We start from the raw sequence: 22548 nt of genomic DNA on the forward strand, positions 1-22548 counted from the left end.
TACTCTGGGTGTTTTTACTGTTCCCCATACTTGGAATTCTCTCCCTCCCCATCTTCATTCTCCATTTCCTGGCTTACCTCAGTTACTTTAAGTCTTACTTTCTAGAAGATGTTTATCTGGATCTCCCTGAATGCTAGTGCCATCTCTGAATTGATTATCTCTAGTTTGTCCTATGTGTCTCTTATTTGTACATAGTTGTTTGTGTGTTGTCTTCCCCATTAGACTGTGATCCCCCAGAGAGCTTTTCTCTTTCTTTGTATCCTAGGTGCTTAGCGTAGTGCCTGGCTCCCAATAGGTCCTTAATAAATGTTTGTTGACTTGTTGACTCATGTCCTAAATGGTGGCCAACCTCAATCTTACCAGTTATCAGACAGAGAGATAGATCTAGATGGATCTCTCTCTATAACTCCAGCATTTGCTCTGTGTAAAGCGTTGTACTAATAATATAATGACAAAAAATAACTCGGTACCCAGCCTTAGCGAGCCTGTGTTCTGCTCTGGGGAGGGGAACAAATGTGACCTAAATTCAAATACGTGTATCACAGACCTAAACACAGATAGATGTAACACAAGGCAGAATGTGATAGTGCAAAGGAGCCGTGGAGGTAGTGCTCTAAGAAGACTTGGCAAGGGTGAATCACTGGATGAATCAGGGAAGGCTTCATGAAGGCCTGAATAGGTTCTTGAAGGAGAAGAAAAAGATTTTGACAGAGAAGGAGCACATTTCATGCCTGGGTAATTACTTGTACTTTTTTTTTTACCTGCAAATCATTATATTTATTGTTGAGATGTATATAAATGACACAATAAGCGAACACATTTTGAATTATAATTCTCAATTTTATAGTAAGCCACTTCTCTTGGGTGAAGAGATTCAGAAATTTGGGCCAAAAGATAATATATGTATACTTTTTTTTTTTTAGGCGATTGGGGTTAAGTGGCTTTCCCAGGGTCACACAGCTAGCTAGTAACTGTCAAGTGTTTGGTCTGAGGCCGGATTTGAACTCAGGTCCTCCTGACTTCAGGGCCGGTGCTCTATCTACTGTGCCACCTCGCTGCCCCCTGTATACTTTTGAAACGTACAAATTTTGAGTTTGTCATTTTTAAAAATGAAGACAGCACACTTTTTTTTTTATCAAATACCTACATTGTATTTTGTAGAGGACAGTAGTCAACAAATCTGCTAATGGTGTTGATAAGATAAAATGAAGACCATGTACAAAATGGAGTCAATTTAGGATGAGAATCAGGAGGTCCAATCAGATTATCTCTCATAAATGCTGACTTCATCTTGTGCTGCCATATGTATTCTCCATCTTGTTGTTTTTCTGTTATTCATCCATGGGAAACTAGACTATATAAGCCATCTATTGTTTTATACATGCAGGTGTATGCAATTAATCAACATCTTTCATTTTGTGAGTAGAAGACTCTGAAACTCGACCGAAACTCACTCTTTCCCCCTCTCAATTTGGAAAGCCTCTGATCTTTCCTCCAATTAGAAATTAGATTACCTAATTTTGCATTCTGGCTTTTATCCTGGTTAACTATTTTTATTATAATTAATTGGACTTATTTGATTAGTTGTTTTTTGTGTATAAAAATCTGCTTTACTCAGTACTCAGGGTCTTTGGACTGACTGGAGAGTCTCTGACCCATTCATTCTGCCTACCCAATAAATCACTTATGCTCGGATTGTTTCCTTAATTATTATTAATGACCCACCACAGTATAAAACGTTATGCTCTCCCATACTGGCAAATGAATACAAACATATATTCTGTAAACATAAACACAGCTTAAACTCACAAATACATTTTTCTTCAAGATTAAAGTTTTAGTAAAATCACAATGGGAACTTAGTTATTTGATGCAACCACTAATCTGGTATTTGCTTCAACAAATTCTTAAGAGTGGGAAGAACAGTATTGAAGAGTCAATTCATGAATTCCAATAGGAGAAAGAGTAATGTGAATTTAGGTTGGGAAGGCAGGTTGGAAAGAGATCATAGCAACCTTAAATGTTAGGCAAAATATTTGTCTTCTATAGATAATGGACGGTCACTAAAGGTGGCATGGACCATGGATCTGGACAGATCATCCAGGACAGTCATTTTAGGAATTAGATGAAGGGTGTGGTGAAGAAGAGGATGACTCAAGTCAGGGACATTGATTAGGAAGCTGTTATAATATGACTAGAAACTATTTACAGTTTTCTAGCTGGGGTATATAAAAGTCTACATCTTCGTCTACTTAGGTTCACTCACTTCAAGATCTTATGATCATCATTACCTTTGCAAGAAAGTGTAGGGGCCTTATATTAGGTGCTTCAAAGACTTAAGAGGTCATTTTATTTTAGAGTTATAGAAATGAAGGCCTAGAGAGATTTGTCCAAAGTAATAGTGATAATGTTGGATTTCAAAACCAAATTTTCTAGTTTCTCTAATATCAAATCCAGCACTCTTCAAAAATGATAACTTTTTTTTTAGGATTTGCACAACACTGTATTTATAAACATCGCCTCATTGGGCCTCACTCCTGTAACACAAGTATTAAAAATATCATTATCCCCATTTTACTGATGAGGAAACTGAGGCTCAGTTTGTGCATTTCCCACCAGTACCTAGCTAACTAGTGAAGTGCTAGAATCAGGATTCTAATCTGACTCCCAGTACAATTTGTCTCTACTTAGCCAAGATTCCCCAGTAGGATTGGGTGAAATAACTATGATAGAAGGTAATATTTGACGGATGCTTTAAGAAAGATAAAAACAAGTAGGGACAAAGTGCTAAGAGAGACAGAGGCAGAGACAAGGAAAGAGAGACAGAGAGAAATGAATTATTTATGGATGGTGAAATCAGTTGGTTGCCTTCAAGTATTTGTTTGGAACCTAGAGAATTTATAGCACGGTATTTTATTAAATGTTGAAAAAATGTTTTTTCTTTACTTGTTAATTTTTTCTTTCTTTCTTTTTTAGGCAGTTGGGGTTAAATGACTTGCCCAGGGTCACACAGCTAGTACATGTCAAATGTTTGGTCTGAGGCCGGATTGAAACTCAGGTCCTCCTGACTTCAGGGCTGGTGCTCTATCCACTGCACCACCTAGCTGCCCTTTAATTGTTCTTTATTAAAGTACTCTAGGTTTCATTTTGCTGGTACTCTTAAACAGAGAATAATTTTAGCTTTATCAGGAATCCATTGCTTTTTTGTAGTCTACTTTGTAGAGTAGGTTTGCCTCATGGTACTTTGTCCTTTTTTGATTTGCTCATTCTCTGAGTTGCTTAGAACCTGAAATTTCATATAAGGTGGACGTTGAATTCCTTCAATTTCTTAATCTCCGTATTTACCTTCGGACCCACCAAGAAGATAAATCATTATTGGTTCCGAGATGGTATAATTGTTTATCTTCAGAGTACCCTAAAAAATTACTTTTATGAAATCTTCATGTTTTCTCCATGAAACAATATCTCTGTTTTCTCTAGCTTAATGGAATTCATTCACAGTCTTTAAATAAGTGAAAAAGAATTAATTTTGATAACTCCCATTTTGATCTAATACAAGTATGCTTTCTGGTTTTAATGTTGTATTTTATAAAATACATAGTAAAAATAAATTTATAGAAAGAACTGTTTCATTTAAAATCATGTTTTGTCATTTGCAGGTTTTTGGAAATGCTCCACCAAATACAATGACAGAAAAATTCTCTGATCTTCTACAGTTTACAACCCAAGTTTCACGTCTAATGGTGACTGAAATTCGAAGGCGAGCATCAAATAAATCCACAGGTATCATAAATCATCACAAATTAATTGGGTTATATAAATGAATACAAGTTTATTATTCTCTGTGGAAGGTATTGAAATAAAATAAATGAATGTTTGCCAGGTAATTTTAGTTAACAGTATTTTTCTAAATCCTCAGTCTTCCCCCTCCCCCTTTATCAAACGTTAATAAATCAAATAGCAACCTAATATTAGTGCTAAGTTTTTCCATACCAAGTGAACTTAGCTTTTTCTTATGTAGCTATTGACCAAGGATGAAAAGGTCTCCTTTTACTTCCATTATCTTGTTTAAGGTCGAGAGCGTCTCTCTGCTCTCTGCTTACTCTTGGCATACTTAGATGCTACCGTTGTGATTCTTGGGTTATCTCTGATTAGCTTTCTCTTTTTGCCTTCAGAATTTACTTTCTTGAATTTCCCCTTGAATCATCATTAATGACATTACTGCTAACTGCACTTGCTAACCAAACAAGCAAACACTGAGGAAAAGAGTAAATATCAAATAAGAATTGTGTTACTTGTTTTTATTTTCACCTTAAAAAAAAACCATAAAATGGTGATTATGCAAAATGATTTTATAGATTTTTAGATGTTTGCTGCTATCTTTGAAAATTATTACAAGTGATATTCTTTCATTGAGGGTTTGGTTATTTCCCTTTAGGAAGGACGTTAGGAAATGTGTCATATTACTAGTATAAGTAGCATATGGTTTATCAAGTACTTATATAATGGATGAATAAGCATTTATTAAATACTTGACATATGCCTCACATTGCAGTAGTTAGTGGCTGAGAATAAAAAGACAAAAGTGGAAGGGAAAATGTTCCCTTCCCCAAGAAGCATGTATCAAGTTTTTATGAATATTATTTTTATATCATCAAGAGTATTTTTTTTTCAGGATGTCCCTAATTTTTTATCTGTATGTCCTTAATTTACTGTGGCAACTTTTCATCCTAGGCAAATTGGAAATTCTTTCGGCCTTTTGACTTTTTCCTCTTTGTTGTTGTGTTTGTTTTTGTTAAAGATCAAGATAAATTTTCTTCCTATCAGATAAATTTGAGTGTTTTTTTTCTTTTTCTAGCTTTCCTGTAATTGAGCTATATCGTCTAATTTTAGGTGGTTTCTTACCTCTTTAATCCCACATAGTATGCAGCCAAATGTGTCCACCTGGATAGAAGCAGCACTCTTCTTCTGAACTATATTAGGTTAGTTTGATTCAGATGATATAAGCATTAGGTTATAACTGTAGGAGCTACTCTTATGTTTCACTTTATCATAAGAAATGAGCTGAATTTGATCAATTCATGTCTTTACCTTTGAGGCAAAGAGAATATCTTGGTTTCCTCCACTGCCAAGTTTTTCCAGCTTTACTTACTATTTTGTATTTTGTCTTTGTAATTAATTCCTGGGCATTTATTAAACGCTTATTGTGTGCCAGACAGTATAGTAGTCACTGGGGATACAAATATCTATGCACAGGACATATATGTGCGTGCCCCTGTGTATATGTATGTATATGTGTGTAGGTATGCGCACATGTATACACATAGGCGGTTCTGTTATAATGTGAATGTGTTCCCCCCCAAAATATTGCTCTACGCAGTATTACAAAATAAAAACCACAGAGCTTATGGGGAAAATAAGGTTAGAGATACAACACTCAAAAACTTAGTGACACATTAAAAAAAAAGATAGGAACTCATAAAAATGGTAGCACAGTTTTATACATGTTAAATGGTTAAGAAATACATAAATACTGCAATAAAGAACAGCCAAGTCTTCTCCCCTCGGTGTCATAGGCCGTGGCGGATGGGGGTGGTGTAGACCAGCCATTCTCTGCCCACAGCTTCCCTCCCGCGCGAGAAGATACACAACAAATATGGCACTTCACCTTGATGAGAGCATGAAATGTGCTTGGAGAAGTGGGCATCGCAGTAGGTATTTGAGTTATTATAAAATGGTGTAGCTTCTTGCATCCTTGATCTTTCTTAAGGGAAAAATTATACAGAAACTTGATGGTAATGATCCTGTAACAAATTCGCATTTTTTTTGTTGTTGTTGTTTTGTTTTAGGCAAATGGGGTTAAGTGATTTGCCCAGGGTCACACAGCTAGTAAGTGTCAAGCGTTTGGTCTGAGGCCAGATTTGAACTCAGGTCCTCCTGACTTCAAGGCTGGTGCTCTATCCGCTGCGCCACCTCGCTGCCCTCAAATTTGCATTTTTGAAACATGCATTATAGCAGAACTGATTTTACATGCACATGTAATATAATGTGTAGTATAGCTATATACTTATGTATAGGTATATGAACATATGTATATGAACACATATATGTGTGCATATGTGTAAGTATGTATGTATATACAAATAGGTGTATATGGGCCAATAAGCATTATGGTTATGTAAAGAGGATGGAAGGCCAAAGCTGTGATTAGGATAAATGTTTTCTGAATGCCTAGTGGCCATATCACATTACGTCAGTCTCTGGTGGAACTTCAAAGAGCAGAGAGAAGGTGTGATTTCTGCCATCACGATCCGGGAAACCAGAAAGAATTGATACTCAGCTTCTCTTTCAATTTAAGAGGCAAAAATATCAATGTTTAGATGAAGCCGGTTAACATTCAGAATGGGCATAACAAGCTGGGATAAAACAAAAACTGTTATTGTGTTTGCTGACTGAGAGTGAGAAAGAATGAATTTTGTCAAAATTTGCAGATTCTTGCTTGAGTGAAAAATTCACTACATCCTACATATTCTTTTTATTTTATTTTTTTAATTCATGAACACAGAGAAGGGAAAAGCTGATCCTCACACCCAAGTAAAACTTTAGTTACTGGAACACAGAACCAGGAGATTGATGGTTCTTTTATCTTCACCTTGGACAATCACATTGCCCTCATTTCATAAAGTGTGGAGAGGCCATCTGTTTTATTTCTTTGTTGAGCTCTGGAAGAAAGAAGATAAATAAATCAACTTTAGAGGATTGGATAATGTTCGTCTTATTTATAAGTATGTTTTAAAGGCGGGGAGAAAAAAAGTGAGATTACCAAAGATCTAAGATGAGTATAATCATAGAAAGTTTCTAGGCAAGTTCACTGAAAGAGATGGTTTCAGGCTCTCTTGAAATAAAGTAGGAGTACATCCCTCCCTATCTTGCCCTGTTTCAAGAACTGGGTAGTAATATTGTATTACTTTAGTTTTTTGGGCAGCTAGGTGGCACAGTGGATAGAGTACCAGGCCTGAAGTCAGGAAGACTGTTCTTCTTAAGTTCAAATCTGGCCTCAGATACTTAATAGCTCTGTGACCCTGGGCAAGTCACTTAACCCTGTTTGCCTCAGTTCCTCAATTTGTAAATGAGTTGGAGAAGAAAATGGCAAACCACTCCAGTATCCTTTCCAAGAAAACCCTAAATGAGATCACAAAGAATCAGACATGACTGAAAAACAACTTTAATTTAAGCACATAGATTGTAGAAAAGTGATAAAACTATATATTCTGGGATTCTCTGTATTTTTCTAAGAACCCTCCATTGAAAATTTTTGAATGATACTTCTTCCCCCTGCAACTGTTAACAAAAAAACCTTAGGAAAATAATAGGAGATTATTATCTTTCCCAAAACATTACTTCTCTCTTCTTTTATATGCGTATGTATGTATGCATGTACTTGTGTATGTAATTGGGGGGGGGGACAGGAAGGGTAGGCGGGCTTGAACCTCTGCTGCAGTTAGTGGAGGGAGTTTCAGGGGAGAAATCTCCTTTACCAATGAGCTGGGATTTCTCTGTGCTTTTTAGTCTTAGACGTGTTGTTTGGGGACATTGCAAGGTTAAATGACTCGACTAGGATTGAAAGTTTAGTAAAGAAACTGAGAGCTAGGGGCAGCTAGCTGGCGCAGTGGATAGAGCACCGGCCCTGGATTTAGGAGGACCTGAGTTCAAATCCGTCCTCAGACATATAACACTTACTAGCTGTGTGACCCTGGGCAAGTCACTTAACCCCATTGCCTAAAATAACAACAACAAAAAAAAGAAAGAAAAAAAAAAGAAACCGAGAGCTAGTTTTGGCCCAGTTCAAATAATTTTACACACACACACACACACACACACACACACACACACACACCCTTCCAGAGTATATAACTGTGCTGTATGGCTTTTTAAACTGCTGTTGAACAACATGGCATGATCAAAGCAGCACTGGACATAGTCAGAGGACCTGTGTGTGAATGCTCACCTTCCGCTACTTTCCAGCTATGTGAACGTGCGACAGGTTTTTCACAGCTTTGGGTACTAGTTTCCTCATATATAGAGAGGGGAGTTTGGACTGATGATCTCTAAGGTGCTAAGCACCCTCGGCAGATTCACTCATCATATTTCCTCCACTGGTAGTGAGTATTTATTAATCTACCATGTGGCACTCTGCTGGGCACTGTGGATATAGAGAAAGACAAGACCATCCCTTCATACAGAAGCTCCTTGTATGAAGGGCTTCTTAAACTAAACCAGGGCTTCTTAAACTGTGGGTCACGACCCCATATGGGGTTGTGAAAAATTTTGGCAACAGTGAAGAGATATTCTGAAGGATTAGTTAAATTAGTTAAAAATTAGTTAAAAATCAAACGCGTAAGGAATCTGAGGTGTTTCTGGCAGCTCTTGCCCATACTGCATCGTACAACTTCACTGCAGTCTTGGTTCTGAGCAGGAAGCATGCACACTTTGCACTGCACGTGCCCTCAGGCCATGCAACGCTGCCAAAATGTGAACAGTGGTTTGCAAGAGAAAAAAGTTTAGAAACCCTGGTCTAAACGACTATGTAGAAATAAGCTATCTACAGTGTAAGTTAGAGATAATCTAATTAGATAATCTAATAAGCAGTAATCCATAGTGGGTAGGCACTAGGAAAGGCTTCCTGTAGAAGGCAGGAGCCAAGAGGCGGAGCGTCTCGTGGGAGAACAAGGAGACCGTTGTCACTGGGTGTGTGGTGGGCTGTAAGGTGTGAGGAGTCTGAAAACGTGTGTGGGGGGCAGCTTACGAAGGACTTGAATGCCAAAGGATTTTTTTTTTGATCCTGGAGATGATAGAGAGTCCCTAGAGTTGATTCAGTGTGTATGTGTGAGATCACATTGACAGGTGACTGGAGGATGGACTGGAATGAAGAGGAGTCAAGTTTGCACCACTCCTCTTCCACAAGTATCTTGATGACTTTCCAGGCTGAATTCTGAGGAGAGAAAATAAGTGACTCTTTTTTCCAGTCCACTTTGGCTTAGGATGACGGAGAGAGGTCTGCAGACGAGGAAGATGCGATCTGGCCAGTAGTGCTGGAGTGGGCGGAAAGGAGAGGTTGTAGTGGTGGGCCCTGGCTGTGCACCTAACGAGGACTAAGTTCAGAGGCAAACAGTGTGTGTTTCTGCCCCAGGAGTAGAGCAGGGACTCAGTTTTAGCCTCCAGCCCAGGAAGCCTGTAGTGACATAACCAGGGCAGGAAACCCAGACCAAAGGAGAAGCCGGCATGCAGTTCACCTGCTCTGAACTTCAGACCATTTCAGCAGGTTAGTAGTGGTTGAATCCAACATCAGTCTACTGAAACTTCCAGCCAGAAATAAGCCAACAGACCCAAACCTGAGTCAAGAACTTACAGAGCTCAGACCAGGAAGATATTGAGCAGACTCTGCCCCGAACCGCATCATTCGGGGAGCACCAAAACTTTCAGGTCCCCAGTCTGAGCTGTGAAAGCAGCACAGGGACACCAGAGGACAGAAGCTCAGCCTGGACATTCTCCCAGGAAGTGCACAGAGCCCAGTCCTAACACCAAATCCAGTGTGAAAAAGTAGAATGGAAAAGGACTGTGGGAGGATAGCAGAATAAGGCAAAACATTACCTGGCTCTCACAGATCCCCCCCCCCCCATAATTTGAAATAATGCCTTAAAGTGAATTTTAGAGTGGCAGGAATAATTAAAGTTGGGGTAAAGCTATTATCTAGCCTAAAACAACTTGGGAGAATGTTAGAAAAGACCTGAGCTCCTGAGGTGGTGACCTGGCCTGATTGAAGTGCGGATACCTCCACATCAAGCCCTGGGGGTAGCTGTGTCAGCAGCAGCCTCCATGTCAGGAACTCACGCCAGGGACAGTGTTGGCGATCAGGTGGGGTGGGGGAGGGGGTAGATTGCAGGGCCCACTACTGGCTGTCGCTGGACATGTGCACTGACCGCACGCGGTCCCAAGCTGTGACTGTGGGTGAGGAGGAGAGCCAGTACACACTGTCACGGGGGGAGTGGGGTGGGGGTGGGGCTTGTGGCTGTGGTCGCTTGCAGGAGAGTGGAGTACCTGCTTTTGTTTCCAAGGCAGAGGTGTGAGCTGAAGCTTGAAGCCGTTGGAGGGACCTCAGGGAATGAGTGTTTGCAGGGACAGCCTTGGTGGGGGCCCTGGTTATGGCCCAGGGGAAGAGAGGCGTACCTGAGGTTACTCGTGGACCAAGCTATGGGCTGGACAAGCGGCGACACCTGGCTTTGGATTATAGATCGCTGAAAGAGCCAAGACATCGAAGGCCCCACCATAGAGCTCAGAAAATAACAGTGCAAAAAACCCAGTCTCCCACACTCCAGACTAGAGGCCAACACTGATATAAAATTAACAGACAAGAAATAGGCCACTAAAAAAAAGAGAAAGAACTTGACCATAGACAGCTGCTGTGAAAATAGATAAGATCAGGGTTCAAACTCAGAAGACAACAATGACTTCAAAACAGCTACTTCTGAAACTTCAAAGAAAAATGTAAAATGGTTGCAAGCTTAAAAAGACTTCTTAGAAACGAACAACTAGTCAAGGGAGATTCAAAAAATGAAATGTTTCATAGTTACACACGGTCAGAGTTATAGAAGAGGACCTCATTAGTTCATCTGAACAAAGAAAGAGTTTTCTAATAACTACTGTCTTTAAAGTATTGGCCAAGGCACTAAATCGACTGCAAAAAATTTTATGGGAGGGAGATTGTAGCTGTGACAAATGCTTCCCTTGAGTCTAGGTAATATTGCATTCACTTTTATATCTAGATAATTGACTGAGTTGTATCATAACAATAACTTCAATAATAAGAATATCTTCTCATGGTCACATTAGCCTGTCTAAATCCTGCTGTACAGTGAGTGGGAGCTCCCTATTTTCTGTTATTTTCTCTTTCCCTTTGGTTTAAGTTATAGCACAGGCACTAGAATGATGGTTTCAGTGGAGAGGAAATAGGTGGGCAAATTGGTATAGACTGGATTGATCTCTAGATATGCTCTTGTACCTCTTCCTATAACTTTTCAAGACAAAACAGGGCATGAATGTAGTTAGCTAAATTGTTTCTTGTCTTCCTGGATTTTAGCAGCTTTATGATTTTACTAAAAGACAGAATTCAGTATAATTTTGTTGACTCTACAGTGTTAATGTTATTAAGAGCTGATGAAATGTATTCCTCTGCCTGATTCTAGAATGATGTGTTTTTTAGAAGCCATCCTTAAATTTGGTGGTCTCTCTCTCTTTTTTTTTTTGGTATACTGCTCAGTCTTTCTGCTTGCAGCAAATCTGTTTATGTGAACTGTAACATTACTTAGTAGAGACCCAATATGCTGTTATCTGAAATCTGTAAATAATGCTCTGGCAGCTATCTGTAAGTAGAAGGGAATACACTGTATGGTAAGTAGTAAGTGGTGGTAAACTCTCTTAATTTTTCTTTGAAAGAAAAGCATAAAATATATTGAAATGTGGAATTCCCCAAATCATGCCCTATCTTTGAACCTGATGGTCCAATGCCTTATTCTTCTTTCAAACTTTAGATTTGATTAATACCTAAGTAGCGCTTCAAATTATGCTGTGACTCTCAGCTCCTAGGTACGAAGCTATCCTTCTGTGTTTGTATAATCTGTCGTTTGTAGCTCAGGCTCTCGTGAGATTTAAAAGGGGAAAAGACCTTCTATATCATCTCTGTCATTCCCCTCGTAGATGAAGCACTGGGATTCCAGGTTGCATCTCTTCTGCTTGATAGCATGAGCAGGCAGACTGCTCTATTCTACAGGTGCCGCATCTCCCCCGAGTGATAGCACCTTCCTCCTGTGATTGGTTCTGCTAGATATTCGATGTCACCGCACGAGCCAGGGGATAAACCCCCTTTCGATAGTACCACTGAATACTCTGTACAATAATGAAGGCGTCATGTGGCCCTAATACTCCTGTGGTACTCCACACAATAGCAGCATCTTGTGGCGGAAATAGTGAATCTTCATTTAGACAACCTAGACTTCTTTCTTTTGAACAGAAGAATCATATACCCCGAAGTGCTCCAAGGATATCAAAGTCATAACACCCTCAGGTAATTTAATTTCAAAGGTGTGGTTTTGTATTATGAAATGAAAGGCAGCATGTCACCGGAGGCTAGCCTGAAGCATGGGAGCTGTAACACTGGCTTTGTCACTAACCTGCTGTGTGGGTTTGATCTCTTAAGACCTCAAGTTTATTTTAGTATGCGTGAACTTATACTATAGCCCTAATGGAAAGTTCTGAAAAGGGCCAATAAAGTGGTGTTACAAAACTAAAGATTTTAATAAATATTTATTATTAAAAGCTTTTGAATCCTTTTTTTGAGGGGGAGGAGATGTTATTTTTAAAAATTGACTTCTAATTGTTTTCGAAACAAACTAGTAAGTTTCACTGAAAGCATTAAACAGTATTTAATTACAGTTCTGTATGCTTATGATGAATGTACTTTATTACGTCCTGAAAATTAAGGCTTGAAGTCAGTAGCATGGTTGGTTACTCTTAAGATACATGGCTATAGCATCACGTCTTTAATTTTCTTCTGTCCTTAAGTTGAATATGTCATCTTTTATTTTAAAATGTTCCAATTAAACTGAAAGATATTATTAGTAATTTTATGTTAATGTTTATATATTTGGGCAGCTAGATGGTGCAGTGGATAGAGTACTGGGCCTGGAGTCAGGAAGACTCATCTTCCTGAGTTCAAATGTGGCCACAGACACTTAATAGCTGTGTGACCCTGGGCAAGTCACTTCACCCTGTTTGCCTCAGTTCCTCATCTGTAAAATGAGCTGGAGAAGGAAATGGCAAAACTAATATCTCTGTCAAGAAGACCCCAAATGGGGTCATGAAGAGTTGGACCTGACTGAAAAAACTCTACAATGACATTTATATATTTGAATATTGAATTTATTGGGCCCCCTAATTTTTAAGATGTTTAGTAGAGCTTTATATAAGAAAAAAATTTTTTTTGGTATATTGCTACTTATGTTATAATAGTACTAATTATCGCGTTAGGTTTTTTACATAAGATCCTTGAACATTTTGCTAAGACCTGAATGCTATACATCCCTCCAATTAACCTTTAGAAAACCCTTTCTAAGGCCTACTTGAAATGCCCCCGACTCTGTGATCTGTTCCTTGATCTTTCCAGCTAAGTGTTCCCTCCCTCCTTGAAGCTCTCTAGCTGTCTTTTCATATCTCGTATTTGTTTGTTTGTTTATTTACATAGACATCTCATTTTCCTACTAAGAACAAATACTTCATCTTCTGTATACCTTTCCTCAAGTTTAGGGTCTTATGAACAGTAGGCGTTTTATAAACGTTGGCTGAACTGACTCTTGAAATATCTTCCCACTCTTTTTTTTCTTTCATGAGTAATAGAGTTGATAATAGTTGAGGTGGTAAAAGTGCAAAAATCTAGTTGTCATCACTTGTAATACTGCTATTGAATAAAATGAACTTAAAACTATTTCAGTATTCAGTAACAGGCTGGCATATTAGCTATTTTCCAGCGAATGTTTAACATTATTTTTATGTTCTCTCTAATGTGAACTGAAATATGAGAAAACTCATCTGAATGTATTTTTGTGAGTATGTCATTACTCACTGAGCTGATTAAAAATGTCACATTTCAAGTTTAGAGATTTTTGTTGTCTGAGGGTTATTGTGTATGAAGTTAAAAGTGCTGTTTTTATGAATGTGATTACTTATCATCTTTATCAGCATCATCATTGACATTTACTAAATATTGGATATTTTTATACCTTGTTTGGGGATAGACCCCTGGACAAGTCATATACCCCTGTACATAGCTGTGTGACCTGGTATGGCAGAAGACAAAGCCTAGAACTGAAATAATTTAGAAGGAAGTTATATTAAGTAATCTAGCAAAGGGAAGGGCTGAAAAAAGGGGTGACCTACCTCCCCCCACGTTTCTATAAGTTACACATTCTGTCATATCATATTATACATTTTACACATAGGAATAAGAGCCTTTATCAGAAGAGGAATTACTTTTTCAATGATACAATTTTATCACTCTGTGGGTATGAATTTTCAAATTAACAGCATTTCTTATGCAATGATTTTCCCAAAAATCATAGTTCAGGAAAAATTAGGAGGCTAACAATAACATAAATAATACTGTGGATTTTAAAAACATACCACAAAACTTTTTGCCAGTCAGCTAACATCAATTTGATTAAATTCATGCCTGAATCATCTTATATAGAAAACTACTTCATCCATTGATCATTTTGACATTCTTTACTTATTGCATTCTTAAGAGCAGTATAAAATAATTATACTTTTAATTCTTTTTTATGCACTTTCCAAACATATCACCTTGACCCCAAATATTAAGTGTTTTCTGTTGCTGTCTGATCTGCTTATAGAGGGTCATTGCAATTATCTCACTTTAAATGTCACCATGTTGTAATTTAATTTTAGGACAAACTCAACCCAATTGTGAATTTACAGTCACATATGATATCATTCAAAATCTGAATTTTCCCAAGGGTCATTAGTTGCCAGTACCTCAAATCATAGAACCCACTGGTTTTATTTAGCTCTCTTCTTACGATTTATAGTGGCAGCTTCACATTCTCATCCACTCAAAATATACTAGCATTTATAAACACCTTTAAGCCATAATTTGGAAATTTACAGCAAAGATATTATATTTCAGTTACAGATTTAGCTTCTAATTAGTTTATAATGTCATAAATTTCTGTGAACCAGTTAAAGGTTTTTCTTTCTTTGCTTGTCTTAACTTTATCTCAGTAACCCCAATCTGACTAGGACTGAAATCACAGACAGAAAATATGTTGCTTTTTTATTTTTTATTTTTAGTTCTTCCTAAAACCTTATGTCTTTAGTCCCTGCTTGCTGAGATGGAGAGTTTAGCATCAGGTTACAGAAAGCTGGGAGAACTGTTTCAATTGTGAAACTTAATTAATCTTCCCCAGAATTCTAAACTTGGCCACAGTATTTTACAACAGTCTTTTGGCTGGCTGAATTTTTTGGTTAGAAATCTTTCAAGGTAGCAGAATCTGTGGATGATTCCAGACAAGACATAAGACAAAGATTTTCCTGAGAAGCTCATAGGGAGCGTAGAGAGGGAGAAAAAGACAAGTTCCCTACTGTACCTACAGATACAAACATTTGGCCACAAAATGGCTCAACCCTGGACAGTAGCTTATTTGGTTTATTTCTAATGGTCACAGGAGTATTGAGGGAAATACAGGAAGATGGGGGGAAAAGGGAGGTAGGGAAGAAGGGAAAGAGAAAGAGAGAGACAGAGAGAGGTCTGCAGGACTACCGACTGAATTAACAGACAACAGATTTGTCTCTCAGAACTCTTGGTTGGTCACTCCAAGTGGACTACTCATTTGGTAATAAGGGTGGCTAGACTAGTTCTAACCTTGCCCCGAGTAATTCTCCAGGTCAATGTAGAGTTTAAATGAAGAAACCAGGACTATGTCCAACTGAACTCTCAGTGAAGTCACCTGGTTTTTGCCTTAAAGAATGATCACGTTGAGGTCAGTATCACCTCTTGGGTTGACCATCGGAGACCCCGCTTCTGACACCATTATCTGGTCTCTGAGCAACAGGGCTGGTTTCTCAGCCCATATAAGACTAGGTCTAAACAGTAATGTAACCTTTTCCCATAGACCCTTTGCAGATCACATGATTTTACTGAATCTAAACTTCTTCATTTTTGAAATGGGGATAATAACAGAACATGCCTTACTGGGTTGTTGTGGGTATAAAACATGACAATTAAGGTAAACTGAGAGACAGTGATCTGAGCATGATCAATTAATTAAGTAGGCTAGCAGTAAACACTATAGTGGGTCAATGGCTTCTTTCAATGACCAAAGACCATATATGAGTAGGGGCTTACTAGCCTTCATATAGTTTTGGGAATTAGAAGAGAACAAAGAATAAAGCTGAATAGGTGGGGAAGAGAATGAAATTGGTTACAGGGCTGGCAGCATCATAGGGGTGATGACAACATGATTGGTTACATCGAGAAGAGTAGGCTAGCCCTCACATGGAGGCTGGCAATTATCCCTCTCTGTCTTGAGGAATGCTTGATTGATTTAGGGGACCCCATTAGTACTCTGAGGCTATTGATAGTGGTCCAGGGATAACAGACTTCCTTGCTTCTAGGAAGGAGATAAGACCCTCCTTAATTATACAAGGTTGGGCGAGAATAGGTAGTATGTCTTGTGGAAATGTACTAGTTTGGCTTGTAGGCCTTCGAAGATAGCAAACAGATGTTATGGAATTTTCCAGGAGCTGAAAGTATGAGGGATAACAAGTTTTTCTTTGAACTAACGCAGAGAGGAAAACTCAACTCCTGTGACTACTTGTTCATTGTTTGAGTTTACCTGCAACATTGAAGATAGTGGACCAGACTCCCTCATGTCCATCTCATCCCTCAAGGATAACAGATTTCTTTGAGCCAAGAGTAGAACAATGATTAGCAAGAGAACTTAACTTCTAGACTTAGCTCATAGACAAAGAGACAAAGAAAATGCAGCTTGAGCAATCATACAAAAATGGGCAGTAATACAGAGTAGGATAAATTACAGAATAGAATCAATGATAAAATGACAGAATCAATTTACTTTCTTCATAATGTTACTGTAAAGCAATATGTGAATGTGAGCTGTGGTTATTCTCCCAGGCTGATACCTTTTTTTTTTCATTGAGAGAGAGACAGAGACAGAAAGAGAGAGAGAAAGAGTAAGATTTGTGAGATAATGACTCACTCTATTCCCCCCCCATTTGTATTTTCTTTTTATGGAGTATCCTACAAAGGAGAAATAAGAAGTGACTTTCTCTTCTTTCTCTTTTTTTTCCATAGTATATTCCTTTTTCCTCCCTTATCTCCTTTAAAGCCAGCAAAACAGGAAAAAAAAAATCACACTCTGGCCCTCTTTTTGTCTTAATTTTCTCTCTCAGTGGCATTTGCCTCTTCTCCCTCTATTGGAACAGAAGTACTTGACTGTCACTCAGTCCCTTCTACTTGATCAGATGTGTTTTCCTTTCTAGGCTTCTCTTGTCTCCTCTATGCATATTTCAGAGATTCTATCCAGTTAAATGGGGGCAATATCACAAAGGTGACCACAGCACCCAAATTAATTTGCTAATTTGATTAATTTCAGTGTGATACCAATCAAACTACCAGGGAATTATTTTGTAGAGTCAGAAGAAATAATGAAATTCATCTGGAAGAGCAAAAGGTCAATAATCTAAAGGGTACTAATGAAAAAAGAGTGGCAAGAAAGAGGGTTGATGAGTGTCAGATCTAAAGCTATGCTGCCAAACAGTAATTATTAAAAATTATTTGGTAACCAGTATAGTGGAACAGATTAGGTACACACCAGAAGCCAGCTAACACAGTAGCTCAGTGTTCATTAAACCCAAAGATCCCACTTCCTCAGATAACACTCACTATTGGACAAAAATTTCTTAGAAAACTGGAAAGCAGTGTGGTAGAAATGGGGTACAGACCAATGTTTCAAGCCAAGATAAACTCCAAATTGATATATCAGTCAGTCAGTCAGCAGATATTAATCATTTCTGTGCTTAATAGAAGCACTGAGCAAGGAAAAAAAAATTACCTGTCAGATCTATGGATAGGGGAAGAGTTCCTCACTAAATAAGTGATAGCATCACCAAAAATAAAATGGACAATTTTGATTACGTAAAGTTAAATTTCTTTTTTGCACAAATGGGTGAGATTTTTCCTGACATGTAACAGGCACTTAGTAAATGCTTAATTACCGACTGTTTAATGTAGTTAAAATTAGAAGTGAAACAAGTAATTGGGGAAAAAGTTTTCTGAAAAAAGTTTCATATCATACATAGATACCTTCATATGCACAGAACTGATTTCTGTTTATAAGACTAAGAGCCACTCCATAATAATGAAGTGAACAAGCAGTTTTCAGGTGCTTAATCACTGTATGAAAAATGCCCCAAGTCACTAATAATGAGAGAAAGTCAAACTAAAGGAACTCTCGGGTCCAAATATTGGAGCAGCTGTAGAAAAGAGGCACACTGATGCCCCATGTGGAGCTGGGAGTTGGACCAGCCATTTCGTAAAAGCAATTTGTCTCCCAGAGTTACTAAATTGTGTATGTCTTTTGAGCCAATTGTACTACTTACTACTAGGCTTGTGCCTCCAGAGAGCAAAGAAAGAAAAGGACCTCTGTGTACAAAAATATTTACATAAGCTCTTTTCAAAGAAGCCCCAGATAGGAAGCTAAAAAGGAGGGTACCTTTTGGGGAATGGCTAAAAAAGGCATAATATGTGAATATAATGGGATATTATTTTGTCATAAGAAATTATTAAATGTATAGTTTCAAAGGAAACTGGGAAGACCTGAACAGATGCAGAGTTAAGTGAAAAGTATCAGGAAAACAATTTATACAATGAGAACATTATAGAGAAAACTAACTTTGAAAGACATGAGAATGCTGATTAAGGAGTTATCATTCACTATACCAGAGGACTGAATAATAATAATAATAATGATGATGGATAAGTAGCGTTTTTATGATGCTTCAAGGTTTTCATAGCACTTTTCATACGGAACTCATTTGATCTTGAACCTGAGGCTGAATGAGGTTGAAGACTTGCCCAGGGTTACACAATTAGTAAGTGCGAGTCAGGATTCAAACCTGGCTCTTCTTGAACTGCTGTCCCACGTGCTATCCAGTGTACTACCAAGCTAAAGATGAATATTGCCCCCCCCCCCCCAGGAGAAGTAATGGACTTCAGGAAGTCCAGACTGAGACATACATCTTGGACATAGCAAATGTGGGAATTTGCTTTGCTGGATTAGATGTGTTTGTTGTGAGAGCTGGTTTTTTGTTTTTAATTGTTAAATTGGGACAGGTGGGTACAATTATGAAAGGGAGAAATAGAAAAGAATAAACCAAAATAACCTCACAACAAAAAAGATTGTATTTGTTTCTGCTTCTTTTTGTGAAGAATGCTTGAAAGTCTATTTGTATCCATCATTTTTGTAGGATAAGTTATTCTTGGTTTGAAAGACTTTTTCTTTTGCCTTTTGGCATAGTATATCCAGGATAATCCTTTCTTTATAATAGTTGCAATAAAATCTTCTCTGATCTTTGTTGTGGTTTCTGAGTCCTGGTCTTTTTCTATTTTAGCTGTTTATCAGTCAGTTAGCATTTCTCCAGATCTCCTTATTATGTATCAGGCATTGTCCTTAGCACTTGAATGATTTTTCAATGACCTAGAAGTTGTGAATTTTGGACGTGACATTTCAAGGTGTTCTCAGTGTGGAGTTTCTTGAAGGAAATGACCAGTGGATATCTTGGAAATGAATCTTTTATCTGAGAAACTTGCTGCAAATTTTCCCCCCCCTCCCATTTGTCTGTTTCCATGTCAGTTTTTATTAATTAGATTTGTTTGAGCAAAAGTTTTAATTTTGTAATAATCAAAATTGTTTATTTTAACTTATGTTTTTCTCTTTGTTTCCAAGGCTGTGCCTTGGCTCAATCTCCTGCTGCGGCTGTGGAATGGGGCTGCCTTTCAATGGTCTTGCCCTGTTTCATGATGTGGCTGTGCGTGGGCTGCTTGGGTGCTGTTCTGACCCTCCACCCCACTTTTTTTTGGGGGGGTGGCTTTGGTGTGGGCTTCCAATTTGCTGGGTCATATTTGGGCTCCTGCCACATGGGTCTGGACCCGTCCCTCTTATAGTACAGGCACTGGTTTGGCTGGTCCTGCTCCTTTGGGGCCTCACAAGTGGCTACGTGTCTGCTCTGTGTGGGCACTGGTCTGACATTTTCCCTTTCTATGGCTCCAGGCTGTTTGCATGCTGCACCTTCTGCCTGATGTGGCTTTTTTCCCACTAAGAGATTCAGGTTTCTGGCAGTCTTTTTTTGTACCGTCTTGAACTAGAAGGACGGGTTTGTAGCATTCTTTCCAATCTGGCCTTTCACTGTAACTTTTCATTCATTTTTAGTAGTTATCACACCATCCTATCAGCTGGAAAAACTGTGTACTGTTGAGGGAAGGGTTTCTTTTCCTCTTTCCTTTTCTTTTTCCTTTTTCTTTACCTTTTCATAGAAGGATGGGGGAAACCTAGGCAACAGGGGAGGGGAAGGGACGGGCATACAGTGAGAGATTGTCCCAGATAATACTGGACCATCAGGGAAATCTTATTAGTGTCCCTCAGCATTCCAGCAAGTCCATACTGTGCCCAGTTTATCTCCTCCAGTGTATTCCATTCACAAATCTCTGCAGATCCCAAACCTGCCCATCCTTCCAGCTTCAATCAAAATCCAGCTCTGCACAAAGTTTTCTATTTCTCTAAGTGTTCGTATCACCTCTCCCATCCTTGAACTCTGGTGACATTTCTAGTTTTTACTTTGCACTTTCAGCACATTATCCTATACGCTGTCTGCACATTTCATGAATTTAGAGCCATTTGTCTCTAAAAGATTGCAATCCACTTGAAATCATGGAATTGCCGCTGCCCTGTCGTGTTTCCCCTGGGTCTGCTCTCGCTGTGTGGGGCAGCTCGTCCGCTCACAGTCAGTGAGAGTTGCATTCTTGTTCTCGTCTGTCTTTTACGTGCCACCTTCTCTCCTGATTGTCCTTATTGTGTTTCATTAGAGGCGGCAAGTCGTGCCATAGTCCAGTTCCTGGAAATCAACCAGAGCGAAGAAGCCAGCAGAGGTTGGATGCTTCTGACGACCATTAATTTGTTAGCATCCTCTGGGCAGGTTAGTTTCACCTTTTGTGTCTTGGTGGCCAAAAGCAACGTTGTGTTCTTACTGAGTTTTCAGTTTTAGAGTTCTTCTCAACAGATGTTTCTTTGATACCTTATTTTAATGCATGTATAAATGATGACTTTAGTCTTGAAAAAGTGCTTTCTATTTTAAAACTTTTTACAGTGATGAGAGAAGGAACACTAAATCACTTTGACATTTACACTGAATCACTTTGGCATTCTTCTTAGGAGAAAAAAATATATGAATCTTTTTCCTAAAACTGTAGTTTCCTGATTCTAAATATTCCTTTCGGAGTTTTAAAAATACTTTATATTACTTTAAAAGTGTTTGATATGGTCATATTTTATGGGAATCCATTAGTGTTCTATGCATACAGCTTTTGACCATTTGTTTATCAAATAAAAAAATGATCTCCTGTGACTAGATGATAGCCTCATAGATTTACAGGTGGAAGAGATCTCAGAGACTGTCTAATCCACCCCTCTCATTTTACAGATTAGGAAACTGAGGCCCAGGGATGTTGACTTGTTTGCCCCAGGATACAAGTCATAAGTATCAGAGATTGGATTTGAACCAGGTCTTCTGACCCCAAAGCTAATTCTCTTACCACTTTATCACTCAAGGGTGAAATCAATCCAATTTACCTCTCTAATTAAGTGGTTTTGCATTAGGAATATCTCTTACCTAGAACCCCTAGTTTTACAAGGTGGTACTTGGATTCGGAGAGATAGAAAATGAGGAAGGGCATCCCAGGATGCCGAAGCAAAGGTGTAGGGAAGGGGAATGGAGTTTTGTGTCTGAGGAATAACAAAGAGGCTAGGGTGCAGGCGCAGGAGTAACCTAGGGAAGTGTTAGAAAGGTAGGTGGAGGTTAGTTTTGAGAAACTTGAAAAGCCAACCAGTCAGCTATCCAGCATTTATTAAGCACCTGCTGTGTCCTAAGCATTGTACTGAACACTGGAGGTACAAAGCTAAAATGAAACAGTTCCCACACTCAAGCTTACATTTCAGTGGAGGAAGAAATGGCCTTACTTATCTAGTTAAATACAAATATATCCTCCTGGAGGGTGGAGTCAACCAGCCCCTCCCCACCTGCCCTTCCTCTAGCCCAGGTATCACCAGAAGCTGGCTGGAGCTGATCTGGTGGTGGAGAGTGATTTCCCTCACCCCCAGCCCCTCTCCTATTCCAATCCCTTTGGTGTCTCTCCTTCACCTTAGTCATTACTTGGCTGTGGGGCAGACACAGCTGGTCATTCTGATGATCAGGGAGTCACCCATTAGATTGTGAGCTTCTGGAGGACAGGGACTGTCTTTTGCCTCTTTTTGTATCCCCTAATAAATGTTCATTGACTGACCAGTCATAGTCCTTCCTGTAAGACCTTAGAACCACGAGGCCTTACTATTTGGCCTGACGCCATGCCTGAGGACCACCGGAGCTTATCATATACTCTACTGCTCGGCCTTCCAGACCACTCTGTACTCTTAAGGACCAGTGTGCCTTTCTATCCATTGTATCTATTGTGTCCTTCACTTCAAATGTGAGCTCCCTGAGAACAGGGACTTTCTTGATTTTCCCTTGTACCCCCTTGCTTTACAGTACTTGGCATATAGTAAATACTTAATAAATGTTTTTTTTTCATTCATTCACTGTCTAACACATAGTAGACACTTATTAAATGCTGGTTGATTAATTTGTAAA

General features: G+C 38.8%; 1 protein-coding gene across 1 annotated transcript in view; it reads left to right on the forward strand.

Annotated features, from left to right (window-relative positions):
• The window catches only part of WDFY3 (WD repeat and FYVE domain containing 3), a 330461-nt gene that overhangs the window by 84489 nt on the left and 223424 nt on the right, over window positions 1-22548 (forward strand). Inside the window, 2 exon segments of the mRNA XM_078148340.1 lie at window positions 3660-3783; window positions 20732-20841. Coding sequence (XP_078004466.1) covers window positions 3660-3783; window positions 20732-20841 — 234 coding nt within the window.

Source organism: Phascolarctos cinereus, unplaced genomic scaffold, assembly GCF_003287225.1.
Source record: "Phascolarctos cinereus isolate Bilbo 61053 unplaced genomic scaffold, phaCin_HiC Scaffold_9;HRSCAF=440, whole genome shotgun sequence".
NCBI classification, from domain to species: domain Eukaryota; kingdom Metazoa; phylum Chordata; class Mammalia; order Diprotodontia; family Phascolarctidae; genus Phascolarctos; species Phascolarctos cinereus.